We start from the raw sequence: 24,063 nt of genomic DNA on the forward strand, positions 1-24,063 counted from the left end.
CAGTGAACAAATCTTAATCGCAAGGACTCAATATACAGTTGTACTTCGATTCGCTCTCGACAGAGGTGCTCTCCCAGTGAAGTACTGAGGAGAGACTTGCTCCTCGCTCTTTGAGTACACGTACGAGCGCGCACGCTCTCGTTATGTGTTCTCGCTCCAAGAGCTACAACGGAACGGCCCTCTGCACGCCAGACGTGAAGGGGTATGTCTTTCGATCTCTTCCATTACTCCTTCAGCTCAAGGCGTCAGAAATATCGTCTGCCAATCAGCATTGCTCTTCTAAAACGGGAGAATGACGTTTTGTTTAAGGTGACCAATCCGGAAATCTGTGGTATCGGTGTTTGGCGTTTGCTGTCTCCCTGTGAAAATCTCTGAAACTGCGTGCTATGTGTAAAGAATGTGTAGGCTAACCGCTCCCACACAATGTAGCGGAATTTGCTTTTAAGCTGAACACGGGGTCGTCCTTTCACTCGGGCAAACGCTGTCTGCTCTACAGGCGGTCACTGGCTGACGTAGATAGCTTGGGACCGGCCTCCTGGAGTGCAGTTGCCTCTCTCGAGCTGAAAGCTCATGTGACCGTCGAGTCTTGAATGTGTGTGTGTGTACGCCAGCCTCGGGTATTTCAACCACGGTGCGCACTTGCGATTTATTAGTTATTTGCATATTGTTTACATGAATTCATATAATACTGACTTTATCTTATCGAGTTTGGGCTCGAATGAAGCGTCTTGATGTGCAGAATATGATTGTGAGGGCGGAATATGTAAGCAATGAAGGAGACCACGACGTCTTACAATTTCAGGAAATTCTTATGAGAGGCTGCTCATGACTCCATTACTTTCGACCTTCTTAAAAAAAAAGAAAAACAAACCTCTTATTTACTACTAGCTCTAGTCAAGTTGTGTGATATCATACTGTACGCAAGTTTATATCCCACGGCTCACCTATGATTTAAGGGTAGTGTCTTTGTATACTAATCAAATGTCATGGAACCCAGGTTCGAACCTCGCTAGTGCTTAAATTTAGAATAAAAATCATCAGTAATGATGGATGGGCGGATAGAGCTTCAAGGCACTTTTTTCCCCTGCTCCTAAAACCCTGAAGAGTCAGCAGTGCTCAAAGGCATGAGAATGCAGAAGGTAATGGGAACCACTGGTGTGTGTCCACAGGACGTGTGGCCTGATATTGAAAAGTGGTACGATGATTCCTCCATTAGCGAAATACTCCGCAATAGTCGCAAATTCGGATCTCTGGGAGGAAACTGGCAAGTGCCAGGTGTCCCACTGAATTATGTTTACTGTATAGCTCCTTGTCTGGCACACCATGCTTCTTTTGTTACTGTAAATCTTACTCAACAGCATATCTCCATCTGCCTCGATAACTTCACCTCTTGGTGTAGCCTCTGCTACATCAAAATCACTTATGTTAAAAACCCAAGGAATTATTACAATAAATACCACCAATCATTTCTCTCTCCCTAACTTCCACCATGGCACACATAAACAAGACTGTGTGGTGGTACTCTCTTCAAAGGTAAGCTGGTTCGAATCCAGGTGATGGAAGAAATTTGCATTGCTGGTATTTCCCCAGTAATGGGAGGGGGAATTGAAGCATAAAGTTTCTCATCACCAGACCTCATGTCAGTGTTCTACATTAAATTACCTCTCCTCAGTGTATCATGATACACTGATGCCTGTGACACTGTTGAAGGTGACACATGTGGCGTCGACGATGATCGCCTGCAGCAAATCGTCAATCGACCACCGCAGAGATGCTGTACACCTAAGCAGCATCGCCACCGCCTATGAGAAAGAAGTAGTAAGCCACTCCTCCTGTAGCTTCGAGGCGCCACACACGACAAGTATTTCCAGCTCTGCCAGTGCCTGGTACGAGTTCTGCCAGAGTCCAGCCTGACTTCTGTTCTGTCTACAAGGGTATCAACAGTTCCATGACGACTTCAGAGAAGCGACGAATTTCTGCCTTCAGAGTGCAGTGTCGGCGTAACGTCACTCACTCAAGCCTAGGCCAAGCATGCACATACAGAGAGTCGAGGGCCAACAACGGACACATATTTGGCACAGTTGTAGTAAACGTTCAGTGCTCATCATGTGCAGACTTGCACTGTAATGCCGCTCAGTGTTTTCAGTAGCTCCTGTGTATTTGGACCCCAATTAATACCACACGTGCTCACGCAGCCAAAGCCACGAGGAGCTAAAGATAAGTGTATTGCTTTCCAAACAATAAGGCGTTCTGATCATTGACTGTTTCATTTATCTACTTGTAAATTTATTAAAAGCATGACACAACAACATGTGTCTCAGATGTAGATGTTAAGCTCTTAACGCATCCATTACAGTCACGTACACTCAACAGATAACTCCGAGTCACAGTTCTCTCACAATGCAAGGACGGTGCCCAATTACGTGAAGGAAGATAAGCGCTTGCAGTAAGGTGGTGGACCTGCTGCTCCATTCCTCTCTGCTGACATGGGCAGAGGACTCTCACTTTCTCATATCTTGGAATAATCACGCATCCCCAGCTTACAACAAACTCAAATTAAGAAGACAGGAAACTCGACAATGTGGGGATTCCATCATTCAGCCATCCTCTGTACTTGGGTAAAACCCACTGAACGAGGTGATGCTGTGGTAAGCTGTTGGCTCCAAACTTGATTTTCGACCATATTTAGTTTCTCAGCGATGTCCCTACACAGCTTAAGGTGAATGACACGACGGTTCCTATGGATGGACGCAGCTGTCCTGCTTCCCCGTTCTTCCCAATTCTGGGTTATGCTCTAATAGCTGTTTCACCAACAGGACGTTAACCCCTGATCTTGTTTCTTCCTTCGTCTTTCCAAAAACCTTAATTTCCCCAATGTTACTTTCGCCAATATAGCTTGGATCTCAGCACTCTCAAAAATATACCATTCCTTACAGTCTTAGAACACCTTGCACTCTGTATCATATTTTTGCTGTCTCAGACGCAACCTGTAACAACTGATTAGATTGCCCTCTCTTCTGAGGTTCCTCAAACTTTGTCACAAATTGTAAACGTTCCATAAACGTGGGGAACAAAAGCAATTTTTCTCGCCTATTCTCTGGATTCCTAGGCTTCTGGTGCGCCTATACCAACATGTCATAACCATCCTCCACTTGCCCGCCCCTTGTGTATCCTATTCGAGCGGAACTTCAGCTGGCTGGTTCTTCCTGTTCCAGAATAGTATGTAGACAGCTACTCCTCCAACCAGCTATAATCCTAGCGTCTACACCTCTTCAATATGTAGATGATCCCGCTTCCAGCCTCCTGACCACTGCCATCCCTCCCTCACACCTCTCTCTACCCACATCAACTTGTCAATCATACTTCCCAGCCCACTCCAACACCTTGAATACATACACCCTTTCTGGCCGGCACCTGCATCACACTGTATTACCCTCGTAGTAGTTATTGGGAACTGACTGCCAGTGACGTGCCAGAAGCACGAGCCTTATCTTCACCATAGCACCATCATCAACGTCAATGTACATGTGTTTATGTAGAGACGCTATGGCTTTTATTTTTTTGAAACCTATCATTTAATTCATTCTCCCATAAAAGCTATACTGGCCTAACTTCGATAGGCTGAAGAGCAGCAAAGTGTCCGAAGCTTGCGCACCACACGATAATGTGGTGGGAGTGGAATGAATAATAAAGAAAGTGGAGTGTTTACGACAAAGTCGTGCATTGGGCCTTTCACAGAATGTGCCTGTGTATAAGAATCTTTCAGAACTTATTCGTCTTACTGGGTATACATTTGCGCTCAACACGCCAATGAGGTATAGATTGGATGACGTGCAGCATATCAGTATCATTCTTCTTTGATTTGTACTCTGAACAGGAATAGTGCTCGAGGAAAACGACCATCAGGACTTCTCAGAATGCAGTAGGTAAAGTCGTCATCAAGCTGAGGCCTGGTTTGGTCAACACAGTGCTTCGCGAGCCACTGTCCTACTGCAGGTTGTGGTCATTCGCTGTCTTCCTACTTCTGAACTAACTTACCCAGTTAATAATTGTGGGACACAGTTAATTATTGGGTCTCCGAACAATTCTACAGTTCCAACATTTTCGATTTCCATAAATCAATGTCAGAGGTGAAAGAAGAGATAAGTGACAGAAGGAATCTCGGGAGCAATGGCCGAATCCCAAATCTCTGGAGTTGTAATCCCACATTCATCCACTCAGCAGCTGAGGCATGTATGTCCCAATTGCATTTATTGCTGCATTATTATCATTACACTAGGTACGAATGATACGAAGTAATTACATTTTTCTGCGTGTTTTTGAATGTATGCAAACAGAGTATTAACAGTAAATCGTTCATTGTGGTAAAGGAACTCCCAAAATCGTCAGTTAATGTATTTTGTTGTGCTTTTTCTCGACAATCTCGTGCTAACGAAACAAACTGGTGACAAATATGCTCCATCACTTTTTTTTACGCTGCGTGATGGGGTCACTAAGTTCACGGAGGAAAGTGAAATATCACAAAGACGAGAATTCAGCCTGCATCCTATTTCTTTGTACAGGACGCCTATGGAGTTATGTCAAAAGAGTATATTCTATATGGACGTAGTTAGATATAAAGGAAAATATGTATCCAACGGATCAGTGTATGGACGATCACACCTTCCTCAGATGTCTATGTGTCTCGCAGTCCCCCTTGCTTTATTGCGGATCGTTCTAGTAATTCTGCTTAGAAAGACTTCCTCAACACTTGTGTCAATTTTCCATTACTCTTTCAACGTTGAGCCACATGCGGCTTTATTATTCTTCATATTCAGTTATTTGCGTGGTAAGATCAAAAGTTTGTCATGACGATTTCAAAAGGTTGTTGAGGTGGTAATGTTGGGATTTCGTGGTAACCGTTTTAATGTGGCTTTAAATGCTGCAGAACCAAATACAATCCGAGAATAAGTTGTTCATTAAGAAACCCACACATCTGAACAACAAAACGAGACTCAAGCTCCTTCCTTCTACAACCACATAAGATCCGTGATTACCTTGTCATGGAGCTGAGATACTGAAAACCTCTGTTGTACTGAGAAATGGAAGTTCCCACTCATGTAAGCTTCAAAAGAATGTGGTCCTAACAGGTATTCTGATCACACAATGGCCCACATAATGTGAGGTAGGTTCCTTTCCAACTCTTGGTAATATGGGTACTTTCCTTAGAGAAGAAAACAATTTCTTCCTGATCAAACAGTGGTATATGGCACATTTATACGTAAACAACACTCTTGAGCGAGACATGGCACAAGTCGCCACAACAAAGTACGGTAGGTTACAAATCGTTGCTCCACACTACTGTCAGATAATTCAGTAACAAACATGGGCCTAAATCCTTTCGTATTCATATTTTTTCAATATGGTCGTGCATTTTTGAACAAGATGCTTGAAGTCGAACTGCTCTTTTGCAAATGGTTTTCATTGGAGACTGCTCATCTGATTAAGAGTGGGTAACACACGTTCCTCTCACTTTTTATTGCTTCCAATACGTGGCCTGTCTTTCAGACAGCCTGAAAATACAAGACATTTATCTCAATCAGGCATGGCTACTTTACGAGGGGGACTGAGGCAAATGGTCTCATCATGCGTTACATAGTTTTTCCTATCTGCGGACGTTCATGAACCCACGAATCCTCCACTAATCCCTCCTTTACAAGATGGATTCGGAACTCAAAGACTGCAGTGCTGAAACAAAAATATAATTCTGATAACATTGTTTTTTTAACATCTTCAGTGCAGGACTATCAATAAAACCTATTTACTTCCTTATTTTTACTATGTCAAGAGCGATGCAGGGACTTCTTGGGCACCCTGTAGATGAAATAGACGTGGATAGTAACAATGATACCTGTCTTTGTTAATACTCTTACTTTGTGTTGACATGCCGCCTCACATAGTTCTGGGTAACTGATCCTGGATTATGTGGGTAAACGACGCCCAGGCTCGTCATCCCTAGAAGACTTTGGATTCAGCTGCCTGCAGTGTACGGCCACCACCTACTTGCTGTCGTTTTCTTGCAGACGAGGAGTGGCAGCTGGAGGACAGAAGCCACGCTACGCTCTCCGTGGACACTGACTGCGTGCAGCTGTTGGTGAACGCCCTGGACCACCCCACGTGTCCGCTGGAAGACCTGCCACTGGAAGCCGTGAAGCAGCGCTTACAGTGCCGCGAGCAGCTGTGGGACGACGTGGTGCAGAGGTCGCCCCACATACCCGTCACCAGCTACCTGGCCTACACGCAGAGGATAAACGTCAACCTCTGCCTGCTGGCCTGGATGGCTGTCAACTCGTACGGCATTTGTCAGGACGTCCCGTTTAGTATGATACAGTCCGTACACGATGCTCGCTGCTATTCCGATAGTCCTGATGATCAATCATGTCTGCAGTCGAACGCTACAGACGCAATCTGCTCTGTTTCCAGAGCTATTCTGTTGCTAAAGTGTCGCGACTTTTCCTCCATTAAGACTTCCCTTAATTGTACGTTCACTAAGTTCCGATCTCTATGGGTCTATAGTAGGAGTAGTATACTGGATCAAAAGCTAACAGAAGAAACACTGAACTACAAAAACGGTTTAAACGACGCCACCTTGAAATACAAGGATTTCAAAATAGACAGCTTGAAGCCTTTAGAAATCTCATTTATACTGATAAATATCATTTTCCGTTTATCGACTGCCGGAGTATACATGTACCTTCCCCAGTTACGCAACTTGCCTGGAAAGATACTCTTGTCGTTTCAGATGACGTGCATAGTCCAGATCCTGTGTTCTGAGGTCGTGTATCGTATGGCAGGCGTCCCTGACTTACCTACAGCAGTGCTGATAGACAGCGCCCTCACACTTCTCAGCTGTTTCTGGCTGAACTCATTCTGCTACCACATGTACGCTTGTGTTCGCCATCTCAGGCTTCCTAACCAGCTACTACCTGCTGAAGTAAGCCAGTTATTCTGTCGTGAGATGCTGTGTGTGTTTATACCGTGGAGTATAGTATGTGTGGCAGCTGTTGCTTTGGAAAAGACGAGTAAATATTACCTGATCCACAGTCGCATAGTAGTCCTTGCAGGGATTTCAGTGTCTGTGGCATTCAATTTGGTTTGTCTCGGACTGCTTGGATACATGTACCTACGTAATCGGTGCTCCATGCGGCGACTCGAAATTGTTGATAACAAGAAATTTGCCTCAAAGAAGGAATGTCTTTTTATGTCAGTTAAGGCCATTATATTAAGTGGAACAGGAATTATTATTAGAATTGGGTTCCACCAGGCTCAGGGAATAGCGCAGGTAGTGTACTATATGCATCTAGTTACGATGGTGCAAGGACCAGTGCTCTTCGTCTGTTTCGTTTGCAATGGAACGACGCTCCCCCTACTGAAGAACAGGATACTTCTTTGGTGGAACCCAACCAACATCCCTGCAGGTCTAGAGCTGTGTTCGGCAGCCGAGAGGAATCTGGCCAGGAGAAACAATGAACAGTCTCCCTTTTCAGAATCCTCGCTGTAGCCTCCTTCAGTATTTTTCGCAAATAACTGTCTCCACACTACACTGCATTAAACCCAGCAATAAAATGGACTCTACCTGGTATGACAATATTAAATGTCATTAAATCTGATATCGTACAGCCAGTACTTCTCTTTCCTTACGTCTCCTTCATTTATAACTGTGTGCTTATTTGTGAGTGGTAGCCTCTGTCTACCTATTCTAATGCACTGAGACTACTCACTAAAATTGTTGGGAAATGCTTCGTGTATACAATAGGCTGCGTTAATCACACGGCCTGTTATATACAAGGAAAACGCAGCACGTTGTCGGAGGAATTCCCTTCGTCAGTGTCATCTACCGTGGCGATGGTGCATTTCTGGACATATGTTCGCATGACGTTTTTTCTCCGTTTTCCGTCGAGGATCTCTCTTTGCAGTTTGTCGATTTTATTAATGTATAATGTATGATATTAGTATATATCATATTATGTCTGAAACAGAAAAATTTTCCATATGTGTGTGAAAGATGTACTTTTACGTGATTTGTAATTCAAGTACCATGACAAGAGACATTCAGATACTTATAAAATCAAAAGAGAGGGGCGAATGACTGAAGTGGTGTGTGCATGAAAGTGTAAATGGGTTTGTTGAGCTTATTAGTGGTTTGATTACATAGACTGGCTCAAACAGGTATAGTAAGAAAGTAACACATGACTTGTTGTGCGAAATGTGGCTTGAAGTGAACGCAAAATGTCGAATGGCAGAGTTATATGAGATTAGCATTATTGGGTTTGTGAGACAAGACGGTGATTTGTTAAGCTAGAGGTTTGTAAGGGTACTATGGCAGATGTTAAAAGTTAATGTTCCACGTGCCACTCTTGGGCAAGGAAGAACATTACTTAAAGGCGTATTTACAGAAACAGTACTGTGGAAGGATAAACTTGTGCAAGTACTGTGAGTCCTGGAAAACATGTGCCATAGTAGTTTCACTGGAAGCGCACAGTACGCCGAAATTGTTGTGATTCGTAATCAACAGACGATCTCCCATTTGTTCAAATAAAACCTGAGTGAGCAAAGTAAAGGAGTGTCTGTGTGAATTTAGTATCCAGCCCAACTGAAAATCCTGTGATAAATAGTACTACCTGGAGTGATTTTCGTGAATTTTGCACTTAGCAGGCACCCGCAGTGTTAACCGCGATTTCCGTTTGGACGCAGTGGAACAAGAGGGAGGCAGGTGCCGGGTGCAGCCCGGCTGGCCGCAGGGGGGCGCCGGCAGCTCAACAGATTCTGTAAAACCGTTTGACGGAGATTTGCAGGCCGTGCGCCTCGATTCTGTCAGCGCAGCGCCAAGCCAACCCTGGCCCGCTTTGCGTGACGTCACAAGAGCGCGTCGCGGCCTTCTCTTTAGGTGGTGGCGGCCAGAGCCGACACGGGGCCCACCCACACAAGCGTCCTGCACCACCGGGACACGCGTAAAGTCAGCCCGACACAGTGGTCGCCAGCCGAGTCTTGACCCGCTGGAAAGTATCGAACCTCATCGCTCGAAAGCCAGTAGGTAACGGCCCTCGTGCTACCTACTTACCCCCAGGCAAGATCCCGAGTTCCGACCGCAGTACTGGGAACATTCACAGCCGAGCCCAGGAAATTACTTTCGACTGGCTGTACGAAATACACAGTTCAAACTCAACAGAAAGACGGTCACTCAATTTGGATAACAAACTGAGATTATCGCTATCCAATTACCCCAGCCAAGTCAGTCATTTGAGTCGGAGGACCACTACCACTTAGTTAACATAACCGAGTTTTCCCTGAGCTACAATTCGCCGTAAACGCCCACACTAATTACTATTTCAACATTCGCAGATAACGACAGGAAAGCTCTTAAGCGGTAATAGATGCGCGCAAACGAGAACGCGTTTGGAAACTCGAGAACACTGTGCGTCGCGACACAGAACTCCGCTCCAGAGCGCCCGCGACCCGCCACGTCGGCCACACGGGCGCCGACGGCCAGCTTTCGATTCCCCGAGCTCCGAGCCTCTCCACGAAATCCTTCTACACGTGGACCTTTCAGCCAATCAGGAGCAGCAGAGGACTGCAAGCCCCACCACTGGCCACTCCCTGCTGCTGCTTACAGCCGCTGCTGTCACGTTCTGGTCTTCAAAAAGGCGAACCAGCGAGCAGATATGGGTGGTCAGGGAATCAGCTGTTACAACCCTTTGACTCGTGGGGTATCAAGCATTAACTTCTGCAACCGATATACCTATTAAGGGCTTTCCTCTGATATATCTGGGGACAAGCATTCTCGCAGCCGAAACTGCTTGAACTGTTGTTACATGTACGTAGTTGTTCGACAGCACACGTGTTACTCAGACGATGTCTCCTGCAAAGTACATCATGCGTAACTCGCGCCACTGCCGTCAAATGCAGCATTGTCAGAGCGACTCAGACTTGGGATCGGCAGTCTGCACAACCGCCACACTTGAGACAGGGACGACCAACTCGCATCTGCCGAGGCTAAAGGCACAGGACTCAACGCTGACTGCGAGCGCTCTCAAGCAGAGCGGGGGGGACTATGGATCGTCCTGTTTCCGATATGCAACAACAGTTTTCAGCGCACCAGACTGAAGCAGGCAACTCTGTCTCCACCAGATCTCCAGAAACGCAACGCTACGCGAACTAGCCGGAAACCCGGACAAGAAACCCGAAGTAAACAGGCAAAGCCGCCACAAACACGATACTCCAATTACAAAAACTTTACACTCATCCAAATACATCTCACGAAGAACAAGGTTTACAACTGGTTGGATGCAGATTGAATTAAAGCACATCTAACACAACTTATGGCACTTTAGCAAACCCTGCAATAAACTATAAACCTTGAAGGTGGCAAAGAAACCGCCAAATCGTTGTAACCTGCACTAAAACAGTTTCCTGGGCAACCAAGTCGTTCACAAAAAAATCCGAAAAAATTTGCCAACATCACAACACACCCATAAGATATCGAAACCCGAGAGAACAGTTTGAGTTACTTACCGATCTGAAGCAACAGTAACAGAAATCACACCGCACGCCAAACAGTAAGCAAAAGAGAAACCACACAGACTCACGCTCGCCTTTGTGATAACCAATTTTGACCGTGATACAACAAACGAAAAAACTGAAGGGGACCTAAAGGTACCGGGAAACTAAATCAAAATTCCCCGCTATTGCTTCCAGTCATCTATAGTTACAAAGAACCAACTAACAAGCTACTTGTTCACCATTTCAGAATGCACTGTGTACCTCACAGGGTTGGACTATTTAAACACTATCTCCTCAATAACAGCTACGTCCATATTGCAACACTTTCCAATAAGCCACGAAGAGCTGCGATATAAAGAGAAATGTGAAGAACGGAGTCGAGCACATCGAATTTTTAATGGCAAAATAGACCCGAAACAAGAAGCACCAAAATGCAGGAGCTGCAACACTGATAACGTTAATAGTGATGAGAGTTGCAAAGAAAGACCAAAACAGCCTGTCTCAGCAGACAAAACTGAATACATTAAGCGCATTGATGAAACTATCACGGTCTTCGTCCAAGAATGTCACGAAAACAATCAAACGGAAAACATACTCTGAGTCTTCACTACAGCCCTTCCCAACATGATATTTGAAAGAAGGGAAACAATAACAGCAGTTTCTAAAAACCTCCTACTACGTTCTTTGGCGAACACGGATCCACGTCTATATCGCCATATTGATAGACAAGGAGGCCAATGCCCAACCTGGCCTGAGACACCAGGAAACAAGAATTAACCTTCACATTCAAGCCTAAGAAAGATATTGCCACTATCTGCATTGTCAACACACTGGGTTTCTGCTCTAAAAACAAACTCCCTAAAGGCATAGTAAGAGAAAAAGAAGTTGGCATTATAGTCGCAGCACGTACCTCATGAGCAGGTAGAGAAATCAATCTAGAGAACTGTATCTGTCACGCAAACCAGACCGTAGTAGAAGCTGAGATAGATGCTTCATAGTCTTTCATATAAAACACCACAACGATGTATCCTGCCGAGGAACCGCCAACTGATCTCGTTAATTATATACCCTCATTGTGCCCAGCTAAAGGAACAGGAGACTCAGTGTTAGGTCTGCGATATTTGCTGAAAAATTGAACAAGAAAGATATTAAACTTGTTGTAGCCATTTTGAATCACGCTAGACTCAGAAATGACTCGCCGCCTTTTATCAATCACTATGGCACTTCTATCTTAGGACATATACTACGTACAACATAGCTACCCAGATTCTGAAGCTACACTGAATTTGGCGACTGCATAGCTAACGAATACCTATCATTTATTATGCTGTGAATCACAAAAACTAGGAAAAAACTTAAAACGATCATAAACTCACGAAATCGGATAGTCGAAAAAATCAGATTGATACGTTTTAACACAAAACCTAACCAATCAACTATTCAGACCACTCCTTAAGACTCCTGACGTACATAAGAAACAAAATTAAACAGTAGGGAAATTCTGTAGACCATACGGCACTAACCAAATGGATATGCTACGATTGGCTTCAACGTTTTCAGTGACCTAATAAGAAGAGAAACCCACCAAATGATGCGCGAGGTAATCACAAGAATTAGGTCCCACAATAGAAGTAGTTTTTGGAAAAAAGTTCCAACAGGTCATAGCACACCATTTGCGAACAACCATCCTTAATAGCAGATGAGAATGTCATTGATTACTGACGACCTCAAGAAAGTTCCTCAAAGTGCTACAAAAACATTCACGGTCATCCGTGGTATCCAAAATTCGATGAAACCGACGAGGAAATAATATTCGAAAATCCGAATGCAACCGCTTAACATCCACTACTTTATAAGATTGACGAATATGAAATGGAAAGAAAGCAGCTCAGAGACTGGAGGCACTGGAAGATAACAAAATAAATCACTCCTTTCACAAGACACCTGCCTCAAACACATCAGACGTTTCTTCATCGCGGCCATGAAACTGAAAATAGTCTCTCTAAAATAGAAGCAAGCTAAAATCAAGATGATTTCCCAACCCGAAAGACCAAAAAACAACACCAAATCACAGGTTACCGTGCTCTCAGTGACAGGGAAAGCTTTCGAGACAGACCAAAGTTATTCAAGGAATAGAGCAACATAATGGCACAAGAACAAGCCGGGTTCAGCGGCAACCACAGCACAGGCGACCCGGTCCCAGGACTGAGCAGCAGAGCGACGCAGGCTGAACGCAACACGGCAGGCGCGACGCCGGCACGCTTTCTCGTGGACGGCGAACGCGCCTTGCATTGGTTGTGGCATGCTGGGCTGCTCTTTGAAACGCTACTTTTGAACTTCGCATGCCAAAGTGTGCAGCTTACTAAAAATGTTGCTGGAAACAGGTAAGTACAAGCGCTGCTTGGTGATCACCATTGGACAAGTATTAAGCCAGCTGCAGAGACGCCACGTGGGACAGTCACGTCTCCACTGCTACACACCAACAACACGGCTGACGTCTCTAAAGGTCGAGGATCGAAAGAAGAGCCCTGTACACAGATGACACTGCGTACTGTTGTCAGGGCCAGACATGCGGCAGAATTAACGAGCAGGTCAGCCCCTTCACAAACATGCAGGAATCATCGCTAAGCAAGTCGAGTAGATTAAAATACAGTGGATCCACGAAATCTATCCTTCAGCACCAACCTGTGATCTTCAACTACCCCTACTTTAAATAAATATGTATTCCTCACGTCAACACAGAGAGATGTTGTTCCGCCCCTCAGTGTGAAGACTGGTTTTAAAAATAGCTCTCCATTCTAGTGTATAACTTGCAGGCCTCTTCAAGTACATACTGCAGCCCACATCCATCCCAATCTCCTTACTGTATCCACCACCTGGTCTTACTCTACGATTTTCACCCACACTTCACTTCAAAACTAAATTGGTTACCTGTCGACGTCTCGGAACGTGTCCTACCAACCGCCCCTCCATTTGGTCAGGTTGCGCCTCGCATGTTCCCACGTTTCTCGGGAATCCAAACTTATCTTCCTTGAGGTCGGCGTCTACCGGTTTTTTCATTCTTCTGTAAAGAATTTGTGTTAGTATTTTACAACGACGAATTATTAAACCGATAGTTCAGTAATTTTCACACCTGCCAGCAACTGCTTTCTTTGGAATTGATAACATTACATTCTTCTTAAAGCCTGTGGGTACTTCGACTATCTCATACGCCTGGCACAACAGGTGGGAGAGCTCCGCCGTGGCCGGCTCTCCCGAGGCTGCCTGTAATCCTGCCACAAGACTGTTTAGTCCCTGGGCCTCGTTTCGACTTAGATATCTCAGAACACTGTCAAATTTGATCTCGCACAGTTACATCTCCCACCTCATTTACATCCATGACCACTTCCTTATCTGTAATATTACCTTCAGTATGATGTATATCTGACACAACTACATTAGCTGAAAACAAAACCTATGTAATGTCATGATAGCAGATATTCTAAATATGTTGTGGCTATGCTATTGACTATACAAAGACATAGATCACTACACCATTCAGACAGCAGTTTCTCCTACATAACATGGCACTTACCTCCGACTTACACGGTTATGTTACAAATCCTTCGTATCATACTAGAGATTAGTTCCTAAGCATTTGTCTTAAGATGAACAGCGTCACTACATCATTAAGCGCATTTCCGATCAAAGAGTAACACGTTTGCTAGGGCACATTGCTGCTTGTACTAAACTTAAATATTTTCATTTTCACCTCTCCCCTGTCAACAGTGACTGTAATTGGGATCAGCAACTCAGAAACAGACATTCTTCAACAAAGTCAGTCTGAAGTAGTCGACGAATGATCTTGACATTAATCCCGTGTTATTAAGACCTGACTTATCAGGTGCTGCAGATAAGTGATCTTATGTATTTCTAAAACATTAAAACTTAATTACGAAGCCTTTTAATTTTCTTGATCGCAAAAACACATTGCTTTACCATTCATTACACGTTTTGGTTGCCAGTCAACTATTGTTAGCTTGTAAAAGAAACAATAAACAGGGAATTGCGCCCGCATCTCGTGGTCGTGCGGTAGCGTTCTCGCTTCCCACGCCCAGGTTCCCGGGTTCGATTCCCGGCGGGGTCAGGGATTTTCTCTGACTCGTGATGGCTGGGTGTTGTGTGATGTCCTTAGGTTAGTTAGGTTTAAGTAGTTCTAAGTGCTAGGGGACTGATGACCATAGATGTTAAGTCCCATACTGCTCAGAGCCATTTGAACCATTTTGAAACAGGGAATTGCCTTAGATTTAACCAAATTTGACAAAGTTACGTAGTATTGCGTGGTGATATGCCAATCATGGTAAATACAATGTGGTTATGAATTCTGTAGGCTTGAACGCCATCATCTAATAGCATATCTTGGAACTGTGTAAGTAATTGGAAAGTACCTATCGGGTGAATGTGACTATTAAACTGTTTTCAGATATTAAAGAAATAAGCAAATAGAAATAATGAAAACGTACCATGCTGACTAATGAACCACATTTTCCATAGACAATTGGTTACACCAACGAAGTTACAGAGTTCAGCTCTCAACATATAGTAACAATCGAAACACACTCTTTCGTTAAGAATAAATGCGCTAGCCCAGCTTAAGAAGCAAAAGTAATTTAAGAAAGAGACACTCTCTCTAGTTACTTATATCGAAAATGAGTATGAGCAGAAATTAGTAAGTGTAGCTGCCTTTTTGGCCCTATCAGCTGTTCTCGACACTGCTTGGTGAGAAGCACTTCTTTAGAAATTCACGATTGTGTCGTAAATTTAAGGACTTACTTAACAACATGCTAAACAATAGAGCATTTCATATCCATTCTCACAATGACAGATGAAGTGTACTTAAGCCAAATGATAGTTTACTTCAAATGTCTGTTCTGAGTCCACTACCTCTTTGGTCTGTACATGCACAGCTTACCAAAAGTCTTCAAAAAAATTGATTTATACTGATGACATTTGCTTGGTGGCCCAGAGCCTCAACGTTTATGATGCTGAAACCTCTTTATTCACTGATATGGAAGTCTTAGATGTATACATCAAGAAATAGTGGCTCCACCTAAATCTACAGAAAATAATTGTATCTACATCACATCTATGCAGAAGACAGTCAGAATGCACACCAGAAGACAGATTCAGAGACCAAGTCTCGTTGTACTGCATTACACCATAATACATAGGAACAGCGCTAGATAGAACTCTTGACTTACAAGTAGCACCTGAACTCAAAACGAGAAACAACAGTCTTAAAAATTTGGTGGTATCTTATGGGGAGCTAATGCACGTGTTTTGAGATCCATAGCTCTAACCCTATCATAGGTGCTCTGTTGCTGAAGATTACTGTTCGACCAGGATCAATAGTGCTCATACTAAGAAGATAGATGTCCAACTGAATCAGGTATTATGGAATGTATTCAGAGTACAATCGCTCTAAGACTTCCTGTTCTCAGCATCATCCCACCCCCAGCTCTAAGAAACCAGCTCTCCTAAAGGTCTGGAAGAACATTCTGAAGAAATCCTCAGCCGGCCAGTCATCGAGATGCTCTACAGGCAGAACATCAACACTTGAAATCAAGGAAACCCTCATCATGCACAGCAGAAAACCTCGTTGTGTTCTCTTTGATTGTCAACCATTTATGGAAAATTCAGTGGAATCCGTCACCAATAGTCAACAAGCATCTAGTCAAGGACCCATTCATGCAGACAGGATTCGATATCCCTAGACATCAGTAGAGGATCTTGAAATGGATTAGCAGTGGAGAAGGCTGATGTGCTTATCTTAAGCATGGGGTGAGTGCTCTTTTTACAGACAATTCAATGTCGCTTTCTAAATATTCCAGTTTTAATGGCCTCAGTATTATCATAACAGAAACAGGGTCACATGTTGCAACATACTTGAGGCAGCTGCACGTCCTGCCCGCTGCTGTGACGTCACATGATCAAATCGTCCTAATTCCAGAGATCTCTTTACCCTCACATGTGCTGATTCGATTATTTACATGCTTAATCATCAGGATATGTAATTACCCAGGGGCTGTCTTCTGGATCCTGAGGTGTATGTCATAATTTCATCAAATAATTACATATGATTTATCAGTTATGCTTCTCCCATGGTCTTGGTCTCTGTATCCTGAAGCGAACTGGACTGTGGATACTGAAATAGTACTTACCGACGAGAGTCGCGGCACAGTGTCATTTTCACTATGTCTTCACTGCTTAGAAAGTGTGTTAACTGCCCTGTCGTCGTGCTATATAATTTTTGCATGTTATTGCATTAAGTCTTGGGATTTCGAGGTCATCTATACTGCAGAGAGGTATATAAACCATACAGCTCTATGATATTATCAGTTCGTTTCAGAATGCTACTATTTATCAGTACATACATGTTAGCTTATGGTTCAAAACATGTAAATGTAGGATTAGCATGAGATCGTGAGTGTGAAGTTATGGTAGAAACTGAGGATGTCCGTCGTAATGTAAAACACAATTTACAGATACGAGTTGGGGCGAGCATTGTTTGCCGATGAATCAAACTGAGAGGTTGATGACAACAGACTACGACCCTTTTCAACTTCCTCTTCACATGAACATCTGTAGCAATAAGGCAACCATCATCGACCTGTATAAAAGTGTCGTGAAGTTGTATTGGTTATGCAGTGCACTACGGATTGCAACAGACAAATACGGTGGCAAATATATGTGAAAGCGTTACTAAACGATGTTGTATGTTATGTAAGTGAATGTTGCATACAAGATGATTTAGAACAATATGTAAACATATGTATGCTTGCAGCACCAAGGGCTGCTACTATAATCCTATAAATATTGAAACTGTAGAGCCTGGTTTACAGACAGAGAACGGAGATACGACGTCGCTCCTGTTGGATTGAACACAATGGAAGCAGAATTTATAGCATAAAAAACCAGTTATTTAAAGAATAATACAGAGATATAAGACAGAGCGAATATTAAGAAATGAGTCAACAATTGTTTTTCTTATTTTGTGAATGTAAAAAAGTTAATAAACGAAGTTATTTAAAATGTGTATTTGTCTTTCATTGAAAGAGCACCAGTGCAAAACAAATATTATGCAAGATATTTACAGATATGATAAACACGTCATACTATTCTGCAAACCCTCAATCATACATACAGCAAATATATTCACTCATTGAGTGAATAGGGGCAGTATGGTACAGTGTGAAAAAATTTCGACGATATAAACACACATTTAAAACAGCTTAAGAAGGGTTCAAGTTACTTGCAAATACCCACATACTTAAAACAGAGATATGAGCAACTGAAGACGGTATTGACTTTGTAAGAGGAGGTCCAATAGTACTACCTTCAGGCTTTCTGTTAGGACAATGCCTAGCATTTGATGCTAAAAAGGTTTGCAAATCTGCCTGTAGATACACACATCAAAATGTATTACATCACATCGGTTCCGAGAGATCCAGAACCTGTACAGAAACCTGGAATAGAATCAAGATAAACATCATTTCCGCCCTTTTTATTGGTCATGAAAACGACACATTGCATATTGTTCCACCATACAGCGAGACCTTCAGAGGTGGTGGTCTAGATTGCTGTGCACAACGGTATCTCTAATACGCAGTAGCACGTCCTCTTGCAATGATGCATGCCTGTATTCATCGTGGCATGCTATCCACAAATTCATCAAGGCGCTGTTGGTCCAGATTGTCCCACTCCTCAACAGCGAATCGGCGTAGATCCCTCAGAGTGGTTGGTGTGTCACGTCGCACATTAACAGCCCTTTTCAATCTGTCCCAGCCATGTTCGATAGGGCTTATGTCTGGAGAACATGCTGGCCGTGAGATACAGGAGGATTCCAGTTACATTACGTTATAGTCAAGCAGAGGTTCCGAAATCAGGTTTTGGATTGTAACGCATACCCAGGAGCAGTTATAGACTCAGCTCACAATTTAATAGTGGTGAAGAGTAGACTGAGTTTGAAACATTAGTCAGGAAGAAACGATACGGAAAAAAGTGGAATACGTAAGTACTAAGTAATGGAAAGGCAAGCTTAAATGTCTCCGAAGCTACTGATACTGCAATATAGCGCATTATCCAGTTCAGTAGAATAAGAAGGACACTTCTATAAAGGGTGATCAGAGAGAAACGGTCCAGTGAACTAAGTTCTAAAATGCATACCTTATGAGCTATGAGCACTTTTTCACGTTCGATACTGTGGAACGAGCACTAAATAGTTTACCTCTCACTCTTTTTGACGTGTCAGTCCTTTTGTATTTCGTTCTTTGTACCTTACGAATATGTCTATAGTAGTGGAAAAGGCCAGTCACTCGTGTGCTGATAGCAAAGTTTAATCATCCTCCACTCGACCGTCATTTCAGCATCGTCAGAGTTCTGAGGTGCAGCGATCATGGTTCATTAAGTTACTTCCTCAGTTTGCACACATACCTGCAAATCCATTGCTATCCTCCGGTGGAAATGATGAAAGTAACTGTGACTGTTCACATGTATGAGCTACGCGTGGGCATTATCGAGGCATTTCGAGCCGTGGAACAGAGAATAATTTTAGGAACTGGAAAATATATTTTAGAAAATGCTGCTTGTTCCAGATATAGGCACAGAAGCTCAGGACGACTCGCGAGAAATATGCACAGACAGTCCAGTTACGCTGGATTCCCTGAAAAATTACAGCAATCTTAGATAAATAAGGGCATAAATGAGAACTGCGCAACGGGAAGTGGCACCTCATCTTGTGCAGTCGAGCGAGTGAATGAGGATACAAGCCGGCCAAAGAGCGAGCCCGAGAAACTGCAACAGGAAACTAAAGCGAAAATTTTGCCTCAGTGAGAAAATGACAGATGCAGCGCGAAAGAGAAGTGAGAAACGGTGGTCTGAAACCATGAAAGAGACTACGGCAAAAAAATTTTTTTCAGCTGTTCAACATCGCCATTCTACCATTTACGACTGTCGCCTAGTCTTACAGCTGTGTCGGCTGTGCAGGGGAGATTAAAGGCTCTCTCCAGCTTGCTGTGACTGTTGAGTCTGGTGGGCCTGGCGGAGGGGCGCGAGCCCGGAAACCGAGGCGTCACTCGACGAACTCTCCTCGGGTTTTCAGCCAACACTCTCTTATACCATGGCCAGCAACTCGCGATCGCGTACAAGCAGTGGAATTTGGGGTTTCTTCGCCGATTTAGGTGATGGGAAAGCAAAGTGCAGCTGTCGTTCTAAGTGTGTTTCATATAAAGGAGGAAATACGTGTAATCTAGCGCGTCATGTTCGAGTGCTGCATCCGACAGTGTCATGTCAGTCAGGCGCTTAGCGCCCCCTGCTCCTGAATCTTCCGATATTTCTTGCACAAATAACCCGGACAATCCGGAACAAACACCAGCAATTGTCAGAAGCGAACAGCAGTCGGTGCCAGAAAATAACAGTATCACTTCATTATCAGACAGCAGGCATCAATAACACAGGACATTACCGACGTATTTTTCGAAACCTCTTTCGAACAGAAGAAATCAAGAGATAGATTTCACACTTCAGGAGATTGTTGTAAAGGATTATTTGCCCTTCAACATAGTGGAAAGCAAATATTTCCAAAGTTTTGTAAGCAAACTAAATGGCGCTTACAGAATGCCAGCTCGGAGGACAATTTCCAATACACTACTAAAACAACAGTACGCCATGATGAAAGAAATTGTAAGAGTCAAAATAAATTCTGCGGTAGCGGTTGTGCTGACAATGGATGGGTGGACCTCAACCACAAATGAGAGTTATTTGTTGGTGACAGCACTCTACGTTAAAGACCTGGAGCTGGCATCTTCCCTCCTAGAGTGCTTTAAATACGACGAAAGGCACACGTCAGAAAAACTCTCCGAAGAACTGCGACATGTCACAAGGGAATGGGGCATTCCAGAAAAAGTCGTGTGTGTTGTTAGTTACAATGCTGCTAATATTGTGGCAGCTATAAGACTCACAGCCTGGAAACACATCCCCTGCTTTGCGCACACACTCAATTTCATTGTTCAGAATGGGCTTCCGCACATTCAACCCATTCTGAATAAAGTAAAAAAAAAATTGTTCAATTTTTTAAAAGAATTTCATAGGCCTGCACGAAACTGAAAATGATGCAGGAATTTTAAACATAAAACGTGTTATGCTATAGTTGCCCTCTTTTATGCTACCTTTTTGTATTTTATATCTGAAGAAGTCTCGTCATTGATCTGAAACTAGTAATCAGTAGAGGAGTTTTAGCGATCTTGAAATACGACTTTTATCCACACATTGTAACATAACAGATCGCCCATCATCCCTTTTGAAAATGGGAAATAATAACGAAAAAAAACTTTAACTTTTGTGCCCAAGGGCATATTTTGCACTGGGTTGACGCCACCTGCGACCGCAATTCTAATTCGGTCTAAATTTCTTTTGGCAACCCAGAATGCAAGTTTGATGGCGCATTGTTGAATGTCTAGTTGCTTAGTTTCATTTTCATGGTTGATTTATAGACTAACCATTATTATTAGCAGTTTGTCACAGTTGAGCAAACGTGTTTCTTTTGAGGAAGATTTTCTACAATGAGTCATAGAGACCTGAACGAGGCGGAAATTTTCGCTTAACATCTAATAGACGAACAAGTATCAGAGTTAAGGGATTTCGAGTCGAATTGTATAGACATTGAAGAGAATAAAAATAAAGAAGATACGGGGAGGGGTGGGGGCAATGAAGAAACAATGCACACGACAACACTCCCAATATGCTACAAGTTCTGGTAGAGTGTATCCAGAAGCAGTTCCAAGAATACGTAAAAGTGGTTCTGCGAACTTGGCCCATAAACCTCAGCGAAGAAGTACAGCTGGGAAAGAAGTATCTGAATCAATTTAAAAAAAATTCACTCCTGGAATGGTTAGGAAAGTAACTGACGATACAATTGTGTCATGTGAATGCAAAAAATGGATCTCTTGTTAGCGATTCTGAACTATACGCTGTACAGTAACACATACTACAATATACTGCCCTACTTAACGTACTCTGTTACATTAGTTTGCTTTTAGCATCTAAGATGTACGTACTCACTTTGAATTTGACGATGTATTCGTTGTGACGCCTGATTTGAAACCAACAATCTGCAGAAATCGAATGTTTGAAAATAAGAGTTACCTCCCCAAATAAGCGACAAAAAAAACTAACATTGGATCTTACAGCCGATACATTTGTCCGAAAATGGAACAAAAATACGTAGTTTTATTCGGTAAGTCGCAAAAAGAGACGTCCTAAGGGACTTTATAAATACAGCGTTCATATAGGGTTTAGATGAGACCATTAGATTCCTGTGTTATAGCCTAAATGCAGCATTCATGTACGGTTTAGATAGAACCAATAGATTTCGATGTTATAGCCAATAAGTCGTTAAAAGTGATGTCGCTACGAACGGTCTCGACTGAATGTATCCACAGGACGTGTGGCATGTAATTGAAAAAGTGGCGTGCCAACGCGTCTTCTCGAGGCTTTCAGGCTTGCAGCGAAATGGCCACGACGAGAAAAACTGAGGAACTGCAGCCAATGTAAGAGGCCCTGCCGACGATCGCCCCAGCCACGCGACATTCGCGAGCGGAACAGGAGTGGACGGTTAATAGTATGAGGAGAAATGTTGCTGAGAATAGGTTCTGGGTCCGAACCCCAGTCCAACACAAAGCTTCACGTCACGGCATTTCAAATAAGCTACATGTGAAGAAGCAATATTTAACATCTCTCGTAGTTCGTTAACAAGGACAATAGATGCTGGGTAGGAATCCGCGTCCATTAAAAATGTTTACATTATGTAATTTATAGTTGATATTTGCTAACTGATACTGTCTAAAATCGAGGTATATCACTCTCTGTATGCCTAGTCAGGAATGACTGTAGGTTTCCGTCAGTCACGAAATCTTTGCTTAGTCTACATGACCTGGGTTTGAATCCATATGCAGAACGAGACGGTTCGTCGTGTCATTTGAAGTCCATAGAAATTCTCAACTAGCTGCTCGTGAATAACTTAAATTTTTAATGGCATTTTGCGTTAAATAATAAGTACGATATGTTACTTTCAAGAAAAGAATCATGAATATGACGAACTTACTACGTGCATTACCTATCCGACGTAACAATGAGAGTGGTAACATTTGAGGTATGTCATTTATTGTAATAAATGTGAGCTTACAAGCGTTAAGGACAGTTTATATGTGATAAGGGGTTCCCTGATATTTGTAGTGTCGTGGTATTACTTTACATCTTGAGTTTCTGCGATACAGAGCAGTGTTTCCTAGTGATGACTCGTTGGAACCATTTTCAATAGTCAAACGACTGTACTGAGGGGCGATTAGAGGAACTGCTAAACAGCTGCGTTATGCGGGTTGCATGCGAATTAGGCGAAATGCAATTCGATTCGTTCGGATACTTTTGAGCATGACTGTACGTACATAAGTTGTGTACCAGAAAGGGGTATTGTGGGTCCGATACAAGTAGGCTATTCTCACCATTTACGTACGTAATCGTTGATTGCTTACGGAAAGATTCCGGACAGTAACGTACACAGTGTAAGAACTGGCATCAGAGGCGGTACCTTCAGTGTCGGCGCTGTGTGGTCAGGAAGGGGCAAAGTGCCAGCACGTTCTGTGAAAGAAATATTAGGCGCTGCAGTCATTAATAGTAAGAGCACAAAAGTATTTTGTTTGTAAACATTTTCGGGGGTGTTGTTGGAGGCAGATTATCTGTAAAAATATTCCTACGTTACTAAAAGAATTCGTAAATACAATATTGTCAACCGATCTGACTAAAAATTGAACTAACTTTGGGCATTACATAAAACCAGAGCGGATCGAAACCATGAGTTGAGTCGCTCAGTGACCGACAGAAGGCGAAATACAGAGCTGCCATGAATCATTCACTCGTTTCCAGAATTCTAAATTTTCGGAAATATTGCTTGTACAAATATGATTGGAGCACGAATATAACAGCAAACTCAGCGAGTTTAAACTGTGCTGACCACCTCACATTAACAATGCAGCGCCTTGCCAAAATGCCGACAAAGCGAGAGAAGAGTTTTCTCGTGTTGTAATATGCGGGATATTTGACCAAATGTGGCAGCTGCAACCGTGTATGGGGGTGAACGAGATTTCTGTACGCGGTCCACAGAAGTCAACAGCAGGCGCAAGCCGCGAACTCTAAGATACCGGAGCAAAGTGTGTGGAACACCGTGCGTCGGCGGTCACACATCGAACCGCGCCGTCTGCATTTCTCACAACTATTAAAAGCAGAAGGTTGCGGCCGGCGCCTTCAGATTTGCGCCACAATGCACGGACCGGTTGATGGACATTTCATCCCCATGCTCATACTTAGCAACGAAGCAACTTTGCATTTATCTGAAAATGTTTGTCTCCGCCATGTGAGAGTGTGGCGTACTGTGGATCGTTGTAGTTCCTTCACAGAATAAAAACGGCCCATTCAAGCTTTGTCTGTGACACT

General features: G+C 43.2%; 1 protein-coding gene across 1 annotated transcript in view; it reads left to right on the plus strand.

Annotated features, from left to right (window-relative positions):
- The window catches only part of LOC126443336 (uncharacterized), a 109,259-nt gene extending 100,701 nt beyond the window's left edge, over positions 1-8,558 (plus strand). The window contains exon 10 of the mRNA XM_050090929.1: positions 6,063-8,558. Within this exon, the coding sequence (XP_049946886.1) occupies positions 6,063-7,540 (1,478 nt within the window). The 3' untranslated portion in view covers positions 7,541-8,558. The remainder of the gene's footprint in view (positions 1-6,062) is intronic.
- Positions 8,559-24,063: the final 15,505 nt, after the last annotated feature.

Source organism: Schistocerca serialis, unplaced genomic scaffold, assembly GCF_023864345.2.
Source record: "Schistocerca serialis cubense isolate TAMUIC-IGC-003099 unplaced genomic scaffold, iqSchSeri2.2 HiC_scaffold_1458, whole genome shotgun sequence".
In the NCBI taxonomy this organism is placed as follows: domain Eukaryota; kingdom Metazoa; phylum Arthropoda; class Insecta; order Orthoptera; family Acrididae; genus Schistocerca; species Schistocerca serialis.